This window comes from Chanodichthys erythropterus, chromosome 24 (assembly GCF_024489055.1).
Source record: "Chanodichthys erythropterus isolate Z2021 chromosome 24, ASM2448905v1, whole genome shotgun sequence".
NCBI lineage: Eukaryota > Metazoa > Chordata > Actinopteri > Cypriniformes > Xenocyprididae > Chanodichthys > Chanodichthys erythropterus.
In genome coordinates this window covers 29,681,099-29,700,173 of record NC_090244.1, presented here as the reverse complement: position 1 = coordinate 29,700,173, position 19,075 = coordinate 29,681,099, and the positions used below count along the sequence as shown (strand labels likewise).

General features: G+C 39.8%; 1 protein-coding gene across 2 annotated transcripts in view; it reads right to left on the bottom strand.

Annotated features, from left to right (window-relative positions):
• Positions 1-9,793: 9,793 nt before the first annotated feature.
• The window catches only part of LOC137015097 (uncharacterized), a 100,338-nt gene continuing 91,056 nt past the window's right edge, over positions 9,794-19,075 (bottom strand). For both annotated transcript variants that reach the window (XM_067379789.1, XM_067379790.1), the window contains exons 7-14: positions 16,434-16,466; positions 16,130-16,255; positions 14,640-14,759; positions 14,334-14,518; positions 13,117-13,277; positions 12,735-12,980; positions 12,238-12,400; positions 9,794-10,243 (exon numbers count right to left, since the gene is read on the bottom strand). In XM_067379789.1, coding sequence (XP_067235890.1) covers positions 10,151-10,243; positions 12,238-12,400; positions 12,735-12,980; positions 13,117-13,277; positions 14,334-14,518; positions 14,640-14,759; positions 16,130-16,255; positions 16,434-16,466 — 1,127 coding nt within the window. In that variant the 3' untranslated portion in view covers positions 9,794-10,150. The remainder of the gene's footprint in view (positions 10,244-12,237; positions 12,401-12,734; positions 12,981-13,116; positions 13,278-14,333; positions 14,519-14,639; positions 14,760-16,129; positions 16,256-16,433; positions 16,467-19,075) is intronic.

Below are 19,075 nucleotides of genomic sequence, written 5' to 3'. Positions count from 1 at the left end.
GACATCAGGTGATCTTTTATGGCCGATTGAACACATTCAACCACATGAGGCAAGGCAAGGCAATTTTATTTGTATAGCACATTTCATACACAATGGTAATTCAAAGTGCTTTACATAAAAAAAAGAATAAAAATAGAACATAAGGAATAGAAATAACAGTAAAAGTCAGAATAAGATGATACATAAAAGATATATAATACATTAAAAATGAAATAAAAACAGGAAAAGGAATTAAAAGAATAAAAAGATAATACGTATAAAATAAAGTGCAAACAGTTCGGACATAGCACAGTGCTCAATCAGCAAATGCATAGATAAAAAGATGTGTTTTGAGTCTGGATTTGAATGTGGCTGCTGTTGGAGCACACCTGATCTCTTCTGGAAGCTGGTTCCAGCTGCGGCTGGCGTAACAGCTAAAAGCAGACTCTCCTTGCTTTGAGTGAACCCTGGGTATTTCTAAATAACTTGATCCTGATGATCTGAGTGATCTGTTAGGTTTATATTCTATGAGCATATCTGCAATGTATTGAGGTCCTAGACCATTGAGTGATTTATAAACAAGTAACAGTACTTTAAAATCAATTCTAAATGCAACTGGAAGCCAGTGCAAGGACCTGAGGACTGGTGTGATGTGTTCATGTTTTCTGGTTCAGCTCAGAATCCTGGCAGCAGCGTTCTGTACGAGCTGCAGCTGTCGCATGGTCTTTTTGGGAAGACCAGTGAGGAGACCATTACAATAATCCAGCCGGCTGGTGATGAAAGCATGAACAAGTTTCTCTAAGTCTTGACTGGAGACAAAGCATCTAATTCTTGCAATATTTCTGAGATGATAATATGCTGATTTAGTTACTGTCTTTACATGGCTACTGAAACTCAGGTCTGACTCCAAAATCACACCAAGATTCCTGACTTGATTTTTAGTTGTTTGACCCCTAGAGTGAAGATACATGTTCACTTTGAGAACTTCATCTTTGTTTCCAAACGCAATGATTTCAGTTTTGTCTTTGTTTAACTGAAGGAAGTTTAGACACATCCAATTTTTAATTTCATCAATGCATTGGCACAGGGAGTCAATGGGGCTGTAGTCGTTAGGTGATAGGGCTAGGTAAATCTGGGTGTCATCTGCATAGCTGTGATATGCAATTTGGTTCTTTCTCATTATTTGGCTCAGTGGCAGCATATATAGGTTGAACAGGAGGGGTGCGAGAATTGAACCTTGAGGGACTCCGCATGTCATGGATGTCCACTCAGACTTATGGTCACCGTTACTCACATAATAACCTCTCCCTTCTAAGTATGACCTGAACCATTTAAGGACCAATAACCAATAACCTGATAGCAGGACCACATTAGATTTATAAAATTGAGGTTAAACCACTGAAGTCACATTACTGTTTTAATAGTTGCAAACTTGTAGATTTATTTTTCCCACAAACACAACACAACAGTTACACCTTCTTAAATTCTTCATTGCAGGTGCACAAATCCTATTCTACAAAACACAAATTAAGAAACTCGTACACTCACATTTTTACTACAGTTGACACAGTGGATATGGTGCAAAATGCATTCACACACCTGCATCAAAAAGTGTGAAGTCACGGACAAATTTTGCTCATCCGCAAATCAGTATGTGAATTCATCCAATGAGAGTTGCACACTTGTAGAATATTTTCTCACAAATGTCTTGTATATTTTTCTAGCACAAACACAAGTACATAACTACAGCTGCTTGAATCTGCTGTGACGAGTCTCAAACACTGTTTTTCTGTTTTCAAGTGACAAGTTTTGCGAAATGTGGAGCAAAAGTGAGCTGTGCTTTTGCTCCACATGGTGACAAAACTTGTCACTTGAAAACAGAAAAACAGTGTTTGAGACTCGTCACAGCACTGTGAAAAAAAAATTCTACAATTTTTTTTAATTTTTTTTTTTTTAGAATTGTTAATAAAATCCTAATGGTGGGTTGAAGCACAGCATGTTGCAGTGACAAGCATGTTGCCAATGACAACAAATAAGTAACGCACATAGCCAATATGATCGCATTAGCCTAGTACAAACAATTCAATGAAAACAACTAGATAAGCCTAAACAGCATGGATAGCCTTAAGCAACAAGCATGTTGACAATAACCTGATAGTTTTTGAACATATGAGCATAAAAAGGAATATAGCTTAGCTACGTGAAGATAATCAGAGATGAATGGAGAGTGAAATATAACCAGTTGTGACGTGGATATTTGATCTCTTTCTTGATATCCTGCTTCATGCAGGGGGTGCAGATCTCATCTGAACATTGTTCTTGAGGCAGTCACATTAGTATAGCTTCAGCAAGTCCATGTCAATAATGCAGCGATGCGAGAAGCAATGCTAACTCAAGTCACTTCCAAATCAAGCAGCTTATGATCAATGCGGTGAATTTGCGTGTTCAAGTTTACAAACTTAAATGAATCTGAGGTGAAATCCTTTGAGAATGAATTCCCAGTTGTACAATTCCTAGTGAGATCATGCAGTTTTGCCTGCTGAATTCGCTGTTTAATTAGCTCCTGAGCAATGCGATAAGCTGCTGATATTAATGATGACCTTATATGGATTCTGTGCTAGGCCTCATATTCCTATAGGTAGACGTGGATCAGCTGAGAGTCAGCTGATGCGAGCTTGACTGATATGTGACCTGCCAGAGCTAATGCTACACTTGTTTTCCATGAGAAGATCTACCAGCTTCAGAGTCATTATTGGAATTTTTTGTAAATGTCCAACTTTTTGAAGAGTGCATTACCAATAATCATGTGAAGCATCACACTCAACTAGCCAATCCCACTATGCATGTTAACATGCATCAGGCGTATTCTGATGATGTAATTGCATGATTTCTTGCCCAGACATTTCTTAAAATACATCATCTCACTAGCTGAAATGTTAAGACCTCAGGAAAGACTCAGGGAAGATTCAGGGAAGGACGAGGATATGTTGACAAAATATTCACCATGCAAAATATCATTGAGCAAATGCATAGAGTGGCAAAGATGGATTTACATCAACTGTGTGGACATCAAGGCTTTTGACAGCATCCACAGGGACTATGGCTTATACTCCAAACACACAGGATTCCACAACAGACAGTATTTTGTCTCAGTATCTATGCATAACAAGTAAGCTTGAAGATCAGCAAGAATAAAACCAAGGAGATGACAGTGAATACCCAGAAGGGATGGACCTTCCTACAACAAAGGAGTAGTAGTCATTCATATCTCTATGTTAGTCTGTGCCGAGACGTGGGTTACCTAAATAGCAGCCACTTTTATCATGGTATGGTTCTATAGGGTTCCTATGGAGTTAGCTACTGAAGCAGTGCCTGAATAGGGAACAAAATGCTGCATAGCTGGCTATGCTTTGTTTTTGCTTTCCTCCTTCATTGAAATCTGAGGAGTGATCATCCAATAAATTGGTGTTTTTTTTTTTTGTTTTTTTTTTGTTTGGTTTTATATATATATATATATATATATATATATATATATATATATATATATATATATATGTGCTTCAGACAAATGTGTCACATGCATAACTAAGATGTTTTGTAAATTAGTTCATTTAAATAATTCCACACATTTCTTAAAGAGGTTCTTCTTCTATATGCAGTGTACATTAGTTTGTTAGCAGCACGCGCTGTTTTAAATCCTGCCCACTTGTTTGCATTGTGACACATGCTTCAGTGCTCTGAGAGTGTTTATAGTGCTGTGAGTTTAACACTTCATGACTGAGAGCAGAACAGAACACAATCTTCATCATCACACAAGACAAAAGAACAACAATGAACACAATCACCTTCTTCATCTGGACTCTCATGCTGTTTATTCAAGGTTTGTATTATACAGTTTTGACAATGATTATATATTCTTCTAAAAAAAAGTCAAATATATATAATTTTCTTTTTTTTTTTCCCTTTTTTGTCTCAGAGTGTAGAGGACAATACGCTATAACTCAGACTCCATCAATAACAGCAGCTCAACCAGGACAAGAAGTCAGAATAAACTGTAAAACCAGCAGTACAGTGCATAATGGTGTTTATTTAGCCTGGTACTTACAGAAACCTGGAGAAGCTCCTAAACTCCTCATATATGCAGCTACAAGCCATTATCCTGGAACTCCATCTAGATTCAGTGGCAGTGGATCTAACAGTGATTTCACTCTGACCATCAGTGGATTCCAGACTGAAGATACAGGAGATTATTACTGTCTGAGTATACACAGCATCAACAGTAAATATGTGTTCACACAGTGATAAAGAGTGGTACAAAAACCTCGGTCAGTCAGACGTCACAGTGATGCACTGATACAGCTGAGAGATACTGCAGCTGCTCATACAACACAATCACACACAACACTGATCACTGATGGAAGGGGTTTAAAAAATAAAAATAAAAAAAACCTCTAACTTAAACAGTTGTATTTTTTATTTTATATTATTATTATTATTAATTTATTTATTTTTTGCAAAATTAACAAACTTCAAACTTTACTTATTTATTCAGAAGACTCTTTTTTTTCCTCAAAGTGACTTGAAATGCGGATAAGCATTTGACATAACCATTTGATAATCAATGAGTCAGAAATACTGCTCATGTCTCTGTGTCACAGTTATGTTCAGTTTGTTTTAGTTTTCATGGACATTCAGTTTGTTTTCATTAGTCACATGTCTTCCTTTGTTCAGTTTTCCTGCCACGTTTTAGTTGTCTTGGTAATTCATTAAATCATCACAGGTTTTCATGATTAGTTCCCTTGTTTACCATGTATTTAAGTTGCTACCTTCATTTGCTTTTCTTCATTTGTTGCTATTCTTCATTTGTCTGGTATTGCTTTTGTTTAGTCACACTGTTACGTGTGACAGAATACCAGAGCAAAAAATGAGAAGAAAAGCAAGGAACATTGCTTCTATTAATGTTGCCCCGATGAGGGTCAAACTATTTTTGGATAGAGGAACAGTTTTTGTTTTTCAGAGCGGCAGAGACTTGGAGCTGTATGTGTATGAGTTCCTTAACATCTGCCATCAAGCCACCTGTGATGATGTCTGTCTAATGGAGGGATTTCGGTGTGGTCTGGACGAAGATCTCTGCTTCGTCATGCCCCGCGGTGATCCCTGCTGGACCCTAGTGAGCTACATCAACTTTGCACTGTGAACGAACGCGTTCACAGTGGGTGAAGCGGGAGAATTCCAGCAGCCTTGTCCAGCCACACCCCACGGATGTCTCGCAAGCTGACCCAGAGCACAGCCCACCAACACCCATCACCATGGAGATGATGACGCCTGAGCTGCCTGTAGACAGAGAGCTTCCACCTCCCACTAAAGCCCTGGAGCCGAAGTTCCCATGTGAGTCTGATCAAGGTTGTGAGCCGGTAACAGCCATCCCAGTAGGGATATTGGTGGAGTTCAACACTGGGGAAGACTGGCTTATAGACTGGAATTCAGAAGTACTGCTTCCCACCCTGCCCCACCCTAATCTTGTTACCTGTCCCTCATCATCGCTGGTTACACCCAGCACTGTATTATTGGACTGTTTAAATCATGAAAGTGAACTGTTATCAGTGGTTTAGCCCAACCTTCCTCTCTCACATCCACCATTTAGCACTGCCAGTCCTCCAGCCCTGCTTCAGCTGTCCTCCTGCAACTCCATGGTCTTCCCCTGTGTTACCTGACAGTACGGTGAAGTCTCAGTGTCTGCACTCACCAGTATCGCCAGATCAAGTGGATCCTGTGAGCCTCCGCCCACTGATCCTCTCATACCACCTCGGCCTGTCTACCTGTTGGCTTCACCCTGTCTCCTACTACCTCGGCTCCACCAGAAACTCTCAACCATGAAGCTGTACCAGGCTCCCTCGTCCCGTCAGCTCCCCCTTGGTCAGTTGCCATAGACTTGCGAGCCTCCCGCTGAGCTTCGGCTCTCCACCCCATGACTGCTGTGGGATCCTCCTTCCCCCCCCCTTGCAGGCTACCATTTTTAATAATAATCCCAGTCTCACGTGAGAACTCCGGTCTTGCACGCGTGATATTGCGTTGTTACCTTGTCACATCTCATGTGTGTTTGGTTGTGAAAGGTAGTTTGCGTGCCAGACAGAGTTGTCGGCGATTCTTCCTATTGTAAAGTCATGCACTGTGAAACCTTCAGTCGCCGATCCATCGTGCAGTTTGAACACAGCAGCGACTGAATGCTGGCCAAGATAGTCATGCAGTGTGAAAAGAACAGTGACCCGACTAATTTAAAAAACCGTGCGAGTCTGAACTCTGCTTTAGTCACATGTCTTCCTTTGTTCAGTTTTCCCACCACATTTTAGTTGTCATGGTAATTCATTTAATAATCACAGGTGTTCATTATTAGTTCCCTTTTTTACCATGTATTTATGTTGCTGCCTTTGCACTCTTCAGTTGTCTGGTATTGCTTGTGTTTAGTTACACTGTTACACTTTTGGATCGTCTTTGAGTCCTTTAAATAAACCTTGTTTGATTTGTGTGTTCATCTTTGTCTTCATTGGAACAACCTATGACACTGTGTTTGAATGTAATAATATAAATGAGATGATTAAGTACACAGACCACTATTTTTAATCTTGTTATTCTCAGACATTTCATTTCCCAACATCTGAAACCAGGGCCTCATCACCCTAATTCATATAAGTGGAAAAAAAAAATAGACCTCAATAACTACATTATTCTAGGAAAACTTTTCTACAACATCCTAAACTACTCCACTTTTTCACAGACAAAAATGTCCAAATTAGCTTCCAAACATCATAACTTTAAATTAGACAATGTGCCTTTAACACACAGTCAGAACTACACACACCTCAGTTTACACATTATTTTGTAATACAGAAGTAAGCTATTTTATGTGAAAGTGTGAGACTGCTGATTCATTAGCACCTATAGGTAAATAAGAATAATAGTAAAAAAAAAAAAAAAAAAAAAAGTAAATGGTTAAACTTTGCTCTACAAACCAGTGTTTAATTACTACAATACATAAATAATTAAAAAAAAAAAAAATAAATAAATAAATAATAAAAACAAAAAAAAGGTAATAAATAGCAGTTTGCAATATCAAGCAGCATAACAAGCAAACTGTTTTGAACAGCTGAAAATAACTGGAAGTGAATGAAAAATTACAAATTCAATTTAAAAATGGCTGTGCTCTCTTACACTATAAAAAGGTGGATAAACATCAGCATACATCTATTACTTTTTGTTTGTTTTATTTGTTTCACTTTTTTAAATACTTTTTCAACAATAATCTGCCATTTCTTTAAAATAAGAGCAAACTTAAAACTTAAGCTTAAAACTTTGAATAACAGTTCCCTTTCAGATGTAATGTCGGAACGTACCAACAAATTGGGATCTCGCCTGAGAGCCCTATCACCTTCGAGTGTAAACTAAACAAGCCAATGCACATTAAAGTGCAAGATTTGCATGGTATGCTGCGCCCCGCAGCACGGGTATAAAGGCGGAAGCAACGTACATTCAGCTTTTCGCTTTGGAGCCGAGCGGTTCAACTGTTCTGCTCTGTTTATCACTACAAGAGTGTTATACGAGTGTCTGCGAGTGCTCTCCAGGAAGAAGACTCTACTTTCGGAGCTGCAGCGGTGGTCGTAATCTTCCAGAGCATATTTCCTGCTGTTTAATACAGCCTTAAAAGAGCTTTTAAGCACACAGCAGGCTGCACTATTCCTTGCTAGTTGCGCAGCAGCAATTTCCCCTGTGCGCTTCAGCACTTAAAAGAGCTTTAATTCCCCTAAAAAATCAAAACACAGGTGTAATGTTGTGTCTTTCTAAAGATGTATTCCATTAATTTGTTTCTGGATGCAGTCTTTTCCTAGCAGTGGATGACAGTCACGATCATTGTCTCACGTGCCTGGGCATCAAGCATGCTGAGGCTGCTTTCATGGATGAGTCATCTACCCACTGCCAGAAGATGACCATCACTGTGTTGTGGTCGAGACTCCAATACTTTAAAAGAGGTGGCATCCCCTTACCTATGGCCCGATCTAGATCATCTTCTGGGCTTCAGAAGAGGGCTACTTTGGTGAATAGCCAGGGTGACTTGAGGATCACTGTGGGGCATAACATTCTGAGTCATCTCCATGGGCCCCCCACTCCTCTTGCACACCGCAAGCTGTGGAGCTTCTGGTGGAACGTGCTGGTCCTTCTTATGGAGGGCCAGCTGTCTCATTCAGGGCTCCTCCGGACGATCATATGTCGATCGTGGCATTGGAGGGTGAGCTGTAGTCCTCTAGGGATGAAGACTTGGCTGCGTTACCTCCTTTGGAGAGAGTAGTGTTGCCAGAACCTGACCCAGAGCTGATGGCTAGGCTTTCCTGGGCTGCCGAGAGGGATGAGCTTGAGTGGAGATATCCATGTGTCCCGAACTCTTGAGGTATCTCGATGATTGGTATCTCGGGGTGGCCCGGGCTGGTTCTCAGCCCCCTTGCCCCAGTGCCATTATTTCTGGAAGTACATGAGGAGGTTACTAGATCATGGATGACACCTTTCTTTGCCCGAAACCGGTCTGGTACCTCCTCCCCCCTCACTACCCTTGATGGTGGGGCAGCCAAGGGATAAGCAGCGATCCCCCTGGTGGAGCTTGCTGTTGCGATGCAATTTTTTCCAAAGAGCACTGCCACCTAAAGGGGTAACCCACGTCTCCCATCCAAGGCCTATAAGTTCTCTTACGTTCTTGCGGCAAAGGCTTACAGAGCCGCAGGTCAGGCTGCCTCCGCCTTGCACCCCATGACCCAAAGATGGAGCGGATAGCTCTTTGGAAGATGGTGACCACACCACTCCCTCCCCCAGAGGAGGTGGAGAATCTTTTGTTTTCTTTTCTTTTTGTTCTGCCGAATGGCCAGCAGTACCCAAAATTAAAAAAAAAAAAAAAAAAGTTTCCCCTATCGCTAGGTCCCAAGAGGGCGCAGATGACTTTGCGTCATGCTATGCCTGGCCATACTCATCTCCCTCTTCTATCGCCAATGGGCAGCAGGACCTGGTTCAAGAATGCTATGCCTTCTCCCACGCCCCCTGTCCAACCGTGGAGCCAGGTAAATGTTGCACCACGCACTCAGACACCACTTTAGGATGCTATGAATTCCAAGTTGGTCCCCGGAGCTCCACCACACTGCCCCACTATGTGTACGTCTGTGGTTCCTCTGGTTCCACTTGTACAGTCTCTGGGGGCGTGGCTAGTGCTCCCCAGCCCGTCTCACTGGCTTATTCGGACCATCAGACTCGGCTACCTGATTCAGTTCTCCAGATCTCTGGAACCTCCACGTGTGGTCTCTAGATGGGACTTTGAGGTCCTAGGTGATCTACCCCAGGCTGTGGTAGACACCATCACTGCTGTGCTTTCCTTCCTCCAGGAAGGATTGGAGTGAAGGCTGTAAATGGTAAATATCTGGGAAAGCACGACCTGATCGCCAGGTTCCTGAGGGGCAACAACTGTACAAACAACTGATTTGCCCAACACTGAATAAAATAACAGTAACAGATGTTATTAAACAGTTGCCTACAGTAGCTGGATATATCAAATCTAGTGAAAGAACCACCCTTCAGCCCAAAAACGGAATCCAACAGCATGGGTGAAGGTATAATGTGTGTGTCACTTAATTTTTAAAATTTAGTTTCAGTTTTACTTTAGCTGCTTGTTTAATCTGACTCCAATTACAATTATTATTATTTCTCTTGTAAATAAATCATACAAACGGAAATTTAAACATATTCCAGACAAATCACCAAAATCAAACAGTTGGTTCATTGTTTGAATGCTTTTATTTGGTAACTATCCCATTAGAGTAACTGGTTTGATTTGGTTATCCTCAATCAACAACTATTAATAAACAAGTTAGTACAAGAAGTTAGACACAAAATCACATAAGAGATATGAAATAAAGAAATTTCTACAGAAAGCTAGCAATAATGTGACTAAATGTGTAGTGACCATGTTTTGTTAAAATAATCCAGAAGAAAGTCAGGACTCTCAGCAGAGAAACAAGTGATATAATAAGAGAACTACACAGACTTGGAGCCATGCAGATATGTAATAGATTTTTAAAATATGCATAAACAATACATCACACAACTGAATTAGATGAGACTTAAAAAATCCTTGGTTCCTTTAAGACAACATCAGGGGACCGATGGAGATGGAAGCACTGTCATGGAATTTCACAGACCTGCGCTCTCTCCTGTGATGTTCAGAGTCACAGTGCTGAAAGAGATTGAAACAAGATATGTAAGAGAAAACCAAGGAACTATATACGTTGTTGAAAATTCATCAGTGCCTTGGAAAGTCTTTCAACCAATAATTTTATTCTAGCTTCATGCATTCTTTTTTTAATCAGTATTTCAATGTATAAAGTTTCTTTAAAAAAGCTACATTTTGAACAAAAAGCTGAGAAAATCATGTTTATCAAAGACTACATCTGGATCAGAATCAGAACAACAATCAAAACTTAGATCGTGCAGATCATTGCACAGTCTTACACCTTTTCATTTCATTCAATAACATTAAAAAGCTTTGATTAATTTGCTGATTAATACTAGATGATTGCGTTACTTTGCATGTATGTGATCAATGCTTTTTGTTTCTTCTTTGCATGTGTTTTGATCCAGAGGTCCCGTACTGGTTCAGAAGAATAGTGCTCTCTTACATATAACAGTGAAACACGGATAGCCAGAAAATTATGTCAATTGCATGGAAGCGTTGTGTAATAAATAATGAAAAATATTGTCAAAGGTGGGGAAAGAGTTAAGTTGTTATGTGTTAAGTGTGTGTGTGTTAAAGTTCTAAGAATAAATAAATAAATACAAAGACGATCATTGGGTCTTCAACCCCCATCAGACCCCAGAGAGTTAAATGTTTCATAGACTTGCTCAATATTATCCGTCTGAACTGCTGCACTATTATTCACCTCCTCCTCCTTAGGTCACCTGACTAATTACTGTACCTCACTTTCATCTCTCATCAATGAGTAGTAGATCATTTAGTGCTGTAGCACCAAAACTCTGGAATTCTCTTCCACTAAGTCTTTGTGACACCTCTACTACATCCTCATTCAAATCACTAAAAAGTTTTTTTTTTTTTTTTTTTTTTTCCTCACAGGATTTTCTGCCCTAAAGGTGGATAAGCTCAGATCAATGAAGCATACGATCAGTTTAAAAAATATAAAACATGCCCTAATTGAAATAAAACAAGTTGACAAAAAACACTGAATCCAAAAATATTGCATGCAGCGCCTGTGGAGTGTGGAAAGTTACTGGAGCACGCAGCCGCGCTTGTCTCTCACAAGGAACGTCACAGCAGTGATTGACAAGCCAGAGGGCCAATCGTTTAAGCGATGATCGTGTAAACGATTGGCTGATGTTTTTAAGGCCCTACCTCGTGCACAGATGATGTATATTAATATTATTACTTTCAGTGCACCTAATAAATAGTCTTTTATCAGTTAGTAAAGACAGTTTCAAGTAATATTGCAAAAATGTATAAAACAAAACATCCTCTTTAGCACCTTTAAGTTGAATAGGTATAAATTCTCTCTAATTCCACAGTCAATTGAACAATAAACAAACACATCAAGGGAGAACGTTGCGGATTTGTCATTAGATGTGCTTCGTTGCCTCAGACAGATGGAGGCTGAATTTTGTAAGTGCACACTACAGGACAGGGTGGGAATTACAGTTACACGTTACCAGTGTAATCTGTCAAAATGACTGGTGGCCTTCGGATTTGTCTGTCACAGCAAAAAAACAAACAAACAAAAAACAAACAAACAAGTGTTTGCACCTGTGTCCTTAATAAAGATAATAATAATAATAATAATAATAATAAAACAAAACAAAACAAAACAAAACAAAAAAAACTATACTAAAATATTTTCAATGACGGAAAATATTCTGTTAATGTGATCTTTGGGTGTAGGTACAGTGCAGTGTAATTTCAGAATTGTGTAATGACTGATGTATGCCATTTGGCCGTTTTGCCATGTTTTGTGTTTTATGGATGAAGTGTAACTGAATGGTGGACTGTTGTGTGTTGACCTGCTCTCTAGACAAATTTCTACTAAGGAAGACTATAAAAGATAAAACTAGAAGGACCGTGTATGCATGTTGGTTCTTAACAACAACTACAACAACAAACCTACTCTAACCATGTTGAAATGATCAGAAACATTTAACTAGTTTTGAGAGGGTTTGTAAACTCACAGTTGAGCAGTGATTTCCTTTCAGAAGGCAAAGGTGAACAGCACAGTGCAGGTAAACCTTAGTGGAGTTTGCAGTGAAGACAAACATCCTGAAGGAGAAACGGCTGGATGTGGAGACTCCATTCTGCAGCAGCTCAACTGTGTCGTCATTTGGATTGGGACACCTGAGAATATCAGTAATGACATTTAAAAGTCACTTTCTTAATCTTTAATAATACTGTGTGGAAAATAAAGGTATCTGAAAAGCTGTATAAAGGAATTACGTCAACAAAATCACAGAAAAATATATTTGTGTTACATTTTTCAAGTGTACGACACAAGTGTGCAGATTAATATTCAGAATCGCTAATTGGCATCAAATTTATAGTGGTATGAAAGTGGTGCTTTCAGAAAATCTGCACCCCAAAAGTGATGATAATGTCTTGTAAATCATCACACGTTTTTTTTCTTCTGGCTTTTAAGGCTTAGCACTGATTAAAACACAAAAAAAAGTCTTACTCTCTGCTGATGAGGTCCCAACGGATAGAGTGACGAGAATCATTCACAGGTGTTGCCCAAAATGTGTCAATCACTGTGGCAAAATGACGGCTGTCAACTCCCTCAACACGAACTTCCACAAACATCTGCTGGTTCACCTCCACATTCACACTTCCACTGAAGGGCTGGGAGAACTCAGCATCCTGATACAGAACCATCCTGACCTGATATCTCCCTTGACCAGCTGGAAGCTTCTTGTGGACAATGCTGTTGAAATAACAGTAGGTACATTGAAACATAGTGTATCAATTTAATAACTCTACAACTATTTTACAGATATTCAGTAGCATACAAGCTCTTGGTTTACAGAACATTACCATATATAAAACCTGTCTTTTCCTACCTCTCCGGTGGATTGATTTCCATATTTGTAGAAAGTGTTTGGGTTTGGGGGTATATACAGCTGAAACTCAGCTTCAGAATTCTCTTCCTACTGATGGGACCTTTGGTCAAGTCTTGAGCTCCAAAAATAAAGTTCTCATAGATGAAGTGGGTGCCATTGTCCTGTGGAGCAGAGACATAATATTTGAACATTTAAGTTGGAATTTAATTCAAGATATTATCTACAAGAATTTTTACGATTTTTTTTTGTTTTTGTTTTTTAAGAGTAGCTTGTATCAAACGCTAAACTCATCAGTCAGCTGAAAGAAAATAAAAATACAAATAAATTTGTTTGAGTACAAAAAAGCTTGGTTGCGCTATTTCCTTAATTTTACTTCAACGTTATTTAGTCAGTGACAAATTAACATAGTTGGGCAAGTTACTCCCAAAATGTAATACATTATATATTACTAGTTACTGTCATTTGAAAGTAATTAGTTACATTACAATATTACTGTCTCTGTAATGTGTTACACTACTTTTGTGTTACTTTTGAGTTACTTTTCACCTTTTCACCAAAGTATGGCCGCATAAAATGCTAAAATGTAGTTTATTGCTGCTCATTATGCATTCATTGGAGGTCGATGTGGTATAGCATATCGACTGTGTAGGCCAGTGATACTTCAGGGGGGCTACATTTTTTAGATAAATTAGATTCATATATTTACATTAATTTTAATTCATTAATAGTATTATTAATACGTTAAATTAAATATTAACAAACACCACCTCTCTGCGTATTCTCATCGCACAGTGTGAAATACAAAATGAACAGTGACTCAAAACACCAAAAACCGCATCAGTAACATAGTACAATATACGCATGCTACATCTCTCAGTTGGATAAAGAAAACCAGTGTCGCTAATAAAGTTTTGATGGACGACGATTGTAATGAAGGTAAAGACGATTACAGTGACATACAGGAGTTGTATATTAGGCAAGTGCGAGTCTGTTATTATTGATGCGCAATCAATAATACCGGTGTGACCGCGAAAATGCGTTATTGTAACGTACGTTACAGAGATTGTAACAAGTATAATATTACCCAGATTTTATTAGTAATGCATTATATTATTGTGTTACAGCAAAAAGTAATATATTACTGCGTTACTCCCAACACTGCAAATTAAGATGTGAGAGCTGAGTGTGTTCAAATAGCATGTAGGCCTAACTCCTACCACAAGATTTGTACCACAGATGTGGTCATTGTTGTCAAAATAGAACTCCACTCTGCCATTCCGGACTGTTCCTTTGCAGCTGGGGTCATTGAGGTGTAAGTTGTCGGTAGAAAAACCAGCCTCAAAGAGCAGACAGCGAGACAGAGACATTGAACCACAGCTGCTTTCACAAACCTCAGATAAATCTGTCAAGAAAAAAAAAAAAAAAAAGAGAGAGAGAGAGTAAAAACAACACATTAGTTAATAAAAAGTGTGATTAATTACTTAAAAAATAGATTTGAATTGTTGTTGTAGAATGAGTCCAACCAAAAAAGTCTGGGTCAGGTCTTCGATGGCTCTCGTTACAGAAACAGCCGTAAACGCCATTTTTCTCTCCACACAGTTCATCCTCAGTGCAGTTGAGCTCAGAACAGGGGTCACTCACATCTAAGAGGAGAACCAAAGAATGAATGAAGCAGTGTAATGCCACACCAGCAGAGGGAGCCCTCACCTGAATTCTGACTGTGTGCCACTCCCTCTGCTCACTCCTCAGTCACTTCCTGTTTGGTCATGCAATGCTTAAAATGGCTGCCAAACAGGCCTTGCGAAGTATTGCCAGTTCTACTGCCTTACCGAGCGTTTTGTATCTACTGTCTGTTTACCTTGTGTTTGACCATCTTGCCTGCCTTTTTGACACCTGCCTTTGGATTATCCCTTTACCTGTTTGCCTTTTGGACTGTTATTGTGGTTTTGACACTTTGCCAGGCTTCACACTTCTTTTTGGACTGTTCCTAATAAACTTCAGCACATGGATTCCAACACGGCTTCTACCTCCTCATTACAAGCAGCTGGAGCATTTATATGCTTACAGAAACTAACTGAATTACATTACCAGGGTCAAACATAAGAAGTTTTAGCCCTCTAATTGATTATCACACTGGGTTATTTTTATTCATTTATTTAATTTCTTATTGTTAATTATATAAAATTAATGATGAATGCATATTTTATTTCACTCATTCAGTTTGTAATCTCTCTTTTAAGTAATGCAGACAAGTACATTTAGGATCACGTTGAGTTATACATGATGCTAAATGTGCTCATGTGCATTGATTGACTTTTCCTAAAATCACCACCGTAGGTGCTGACAAAACAAATCTACTCAACAGTACTATGCACAAACAATCAGTGAGCTTGACCCAGTTACTGAAGCATAAATAGTATATAATTGGAAAACTTTGTTGTGCAGTTGGTTAAAAGGCAGGGACTTTCCTTGTATAGGGTGTGAAACTTGGGTTATTGTCAGTGACAGTGACCTGGAGCATGCCGAGTTGGGAAAGTATTTTGACTCTGACAATTAAGTCCATTATGTCATCATAATATGCCCATTGTTGTAGTGCTTTGACAGCTGTTTTGGCAGACATTCTACTCAGGATGCATGAGATGATTGGATGCCTCTTATATTATGAGAGTACATTTAGCTTAATTCAGTGGTTCTTAATCCTGTTCCTGGGGTCCCCCCCTGCTCTGCACATTTTGTATGTCTCCTTTATCTGACACACTTCAGTTCTTGGAGCTCTGACCTAATGAGCTGATGATCTGAATCAGGTGTGTTAAATAAGGGAGACGTGCAGAGCATGAGGGGTCCCTGATCGTAACCCTGGTTACCTGAGAAGGAGAAGGAGACACTACACCTGAATTAGACACTATGGTCTAAATATGTCTTGATGCAACAGTCTCATTGGCCTACAACAGTATGATGTTACTACCGGTGTGACCGCAAGCATAAAAGAGCAACTGTAGTAAACATCACCAACTTTTTTGTCTGAAGATGTGGGGATGCAGCATCTCGTTCCCCTTTATCATAGATCCAGTTTCATCCTCCTCAGCATCAGTACCTTTGACTCCTGGCAGTGGGGCAGATGTGTTCAATATGGCTGTTGCTGATGAAAAAAGAAATGAACACAAAATAATCAAAACATTTTTATGTTTTGATGAAGATGTTGGTATGTCAAAGTGATTGCAGTTCTTCATGTTTGTTTGATTCAAACAAATCCTTAGGCTGCTTTACAGGGTTGTGAGAATAGCAGATTTAGTTTTAATTCAAAGGTGTAAAATTACCTGTCTGTGGTGCAGCACTAGTTTGTACTTTGCCTGTTACAGGAAAAAAAAGGGGGAAATTATTAAAGTCTATTACATTTTCAGAATGGATTTTTTCATTTGCAAGGTCTTTCCCACAGTGAAAGTGACATTTTAACAGGTTTGTAAACAAGGGATTATTTATTTTATTTTTTATTTTTACATGCTAATAAAGTTGACCACAATGATGTCAAGCATGAAGTGAGGCTGTACCGTTGCACACTGAAGCAAACTCAGTGTCTGTCATTGAGACCAGGACAATACATTTAGCCCACACCACTAACTGTGCAAAAGTTACAATGTTATAAATGAAGCTAAATGTACTCTTAAAATTTAATTGACTTTTCCTAAGATCACAACCGTGGGTGCTACGACCGAAAAATCTACTCAACAGTGCTGTGTGCATGCAGATAGTGAGCTTGACACTGTAATCAAGGCAAAAAATACTATATAATTGGAAAACTTTGTTGTGCCATTGGAAACATAATGAATAAATTAATACTATAATGCCACTTTGTGTGACTTCCTGCTTAAAACGGCATAAAACATGCTTAAAATATGCAACAGCGGGTCAGGCCGGGATGCCTTACACACTAAGACAGTGTCACGCCCGTGGCTCTTCATCCCGGCCGCCGGAGGGAGCCGTCACCGGAATATTGACTTGTTCCTATCTGGACTACATTACCCATAGGCCCTCATTCCTGGGACTGATTGCACACACACCTGCACCTAGTCACACTCACTCCATAAAACACTCACACACGCATCCATGCACCGCGAAGTCTTGATTTGCCTTGGTGATCATTTCTGAGCATTTTCTTGTGGACTGTTTCCCTGTTATCGATTGGACTGCCTTACCTCTGTGAACCTTTGCTGCCGACCTTGATCTCTGCCCGTTTCCTGGACTCCGTTTGCTTGCCGCCTGCCACGATCCCTGCCTGTTGTAAGACCTTGATTCATTGCCACCTGTCTCGACCCAAGCCTGTCCCTGTTTACGCTACTGCTTTGTCCCTGTCTGTATTGTGCTGTCTTGTTTTAATAAAGACGCTGCAAATGGATCCTCACGCTGTTGACCCATCATTACAGACTGTGTGACAGACATACCAGACCGACCTGCTGAAGGATTTGGATTAGGGCCTGGGTCTGTCCCCTGAGGGTGTGGCCAACTGTGCCGCACCACAGATCTTGCTCTTCATGTGGTTGTAGCTAGAACTTGGAAAAGTGGCTCCTGTTGTTAGCGAGTCTTCATGGTTGAGTGTGGAGCAGAACACTCCCCTACTGCTCAGGGTCTTAAAGTAGGGCTCCTTGTGGTTAGCTCTGTCTGATCTCTGAACCCAACAAAAAGTGTAATTTTTGCCTAGAACTTTACTAAACTAACTCTTCTTATTGTTCGGCAACTTTGGGAGTGCTGGAGGTATAAGTGCAGTTTATAACCCTCCCCCATAGTGTAGAGACTTAAAGGAGGGTTCTCTGTTGCCCCAGAACTTCCCAGTCACCAATTGAGGATAGCATTTGTGTGGTTGTAGCTAACCTTTTTGATAGCTCCCCTTGATAGCCATCTTCTTAGTTTGAGTGTAGAGTAGTACCTTCCCCCACTGTGCGGTTGTTAAGTGGGGTCCTCCGCTCCCTGTCAGAAAGCTTGATCTGATCTGGAACCTGATAAAATGTGGCCTTTACTTTCAAACCCTTTTCATAGGCAACCTTCAGGAGTGCTGGATTCTCAGATCATTCACGTGTCATAAGGACAGCAGTTTCGAGTGGTTGTAGTCAGCGTTTTGCTAGCTCCCCTTGGAAAGCAAGTCTTTTGGGTTCTTGTTGAAGTTAAAGCATGCAGGGTCATCTGCTCCCAGCAGTAATTCTTTCAAAGACTGCTGGTCCAAGAGTGTGTGAGTACTGCTTCACTAGTTTCCCTTAGTAGTGATTCTTCAGGTTGAGATAGAGCAGAACCCTCCCCTTATTTGTTCAGGTGTTTTAAGCATGGTCCTTTTCTCCCTATAAGAGCTTCTTTCTGCACAAAGCTGTAAGAGGATGACACCTATTGACTCGCACGCTACGATGCAAGTTTCTATAGAAGAATAAAACGTCATCAGCATGCGCTAGTGGTAATCAAAAAGACCATGTTGAGCTACAGATTGCCAGTTGTAGATTTATTTGTGCTGATGAAAAGGAAGCGCTGAAATAAGAAGGGAAAATAGCTTGAGGTAAGCTGTTTTAAGTTTTAGTGCCATGTTGCGTTGATTTCATGTTGCATTTTCATTGGCTGGTCAGTAGACGTAGGTTGTAACAGCAAACACACTATGAGTTGATCATGCTGAATTTCTGACACTGTCAGAAAATTATTGTAGGCTATCTTTGGTCGCAAGACCAGGAAAACAACCGTCTTTGAACCTCTCTCACTGTACAAAATAGGACCACCAATTAAGAGCCACAATTTTTTTACGATGGCAATCTTTCGTCTGGGACAGCCAAAAATCGTTCAGTGTATCCTGGGCTTTAAGGAAGAAGCAGACATTTTTTTCTTTCCTGCCTTAAAAGAGGGGAGAATACAAAAAAAAAAAAAAAAAAAGATTCTGAATAAAACTATACAGAAACCCTAAACAAATTCCTGTGACAAAGCATCTGCC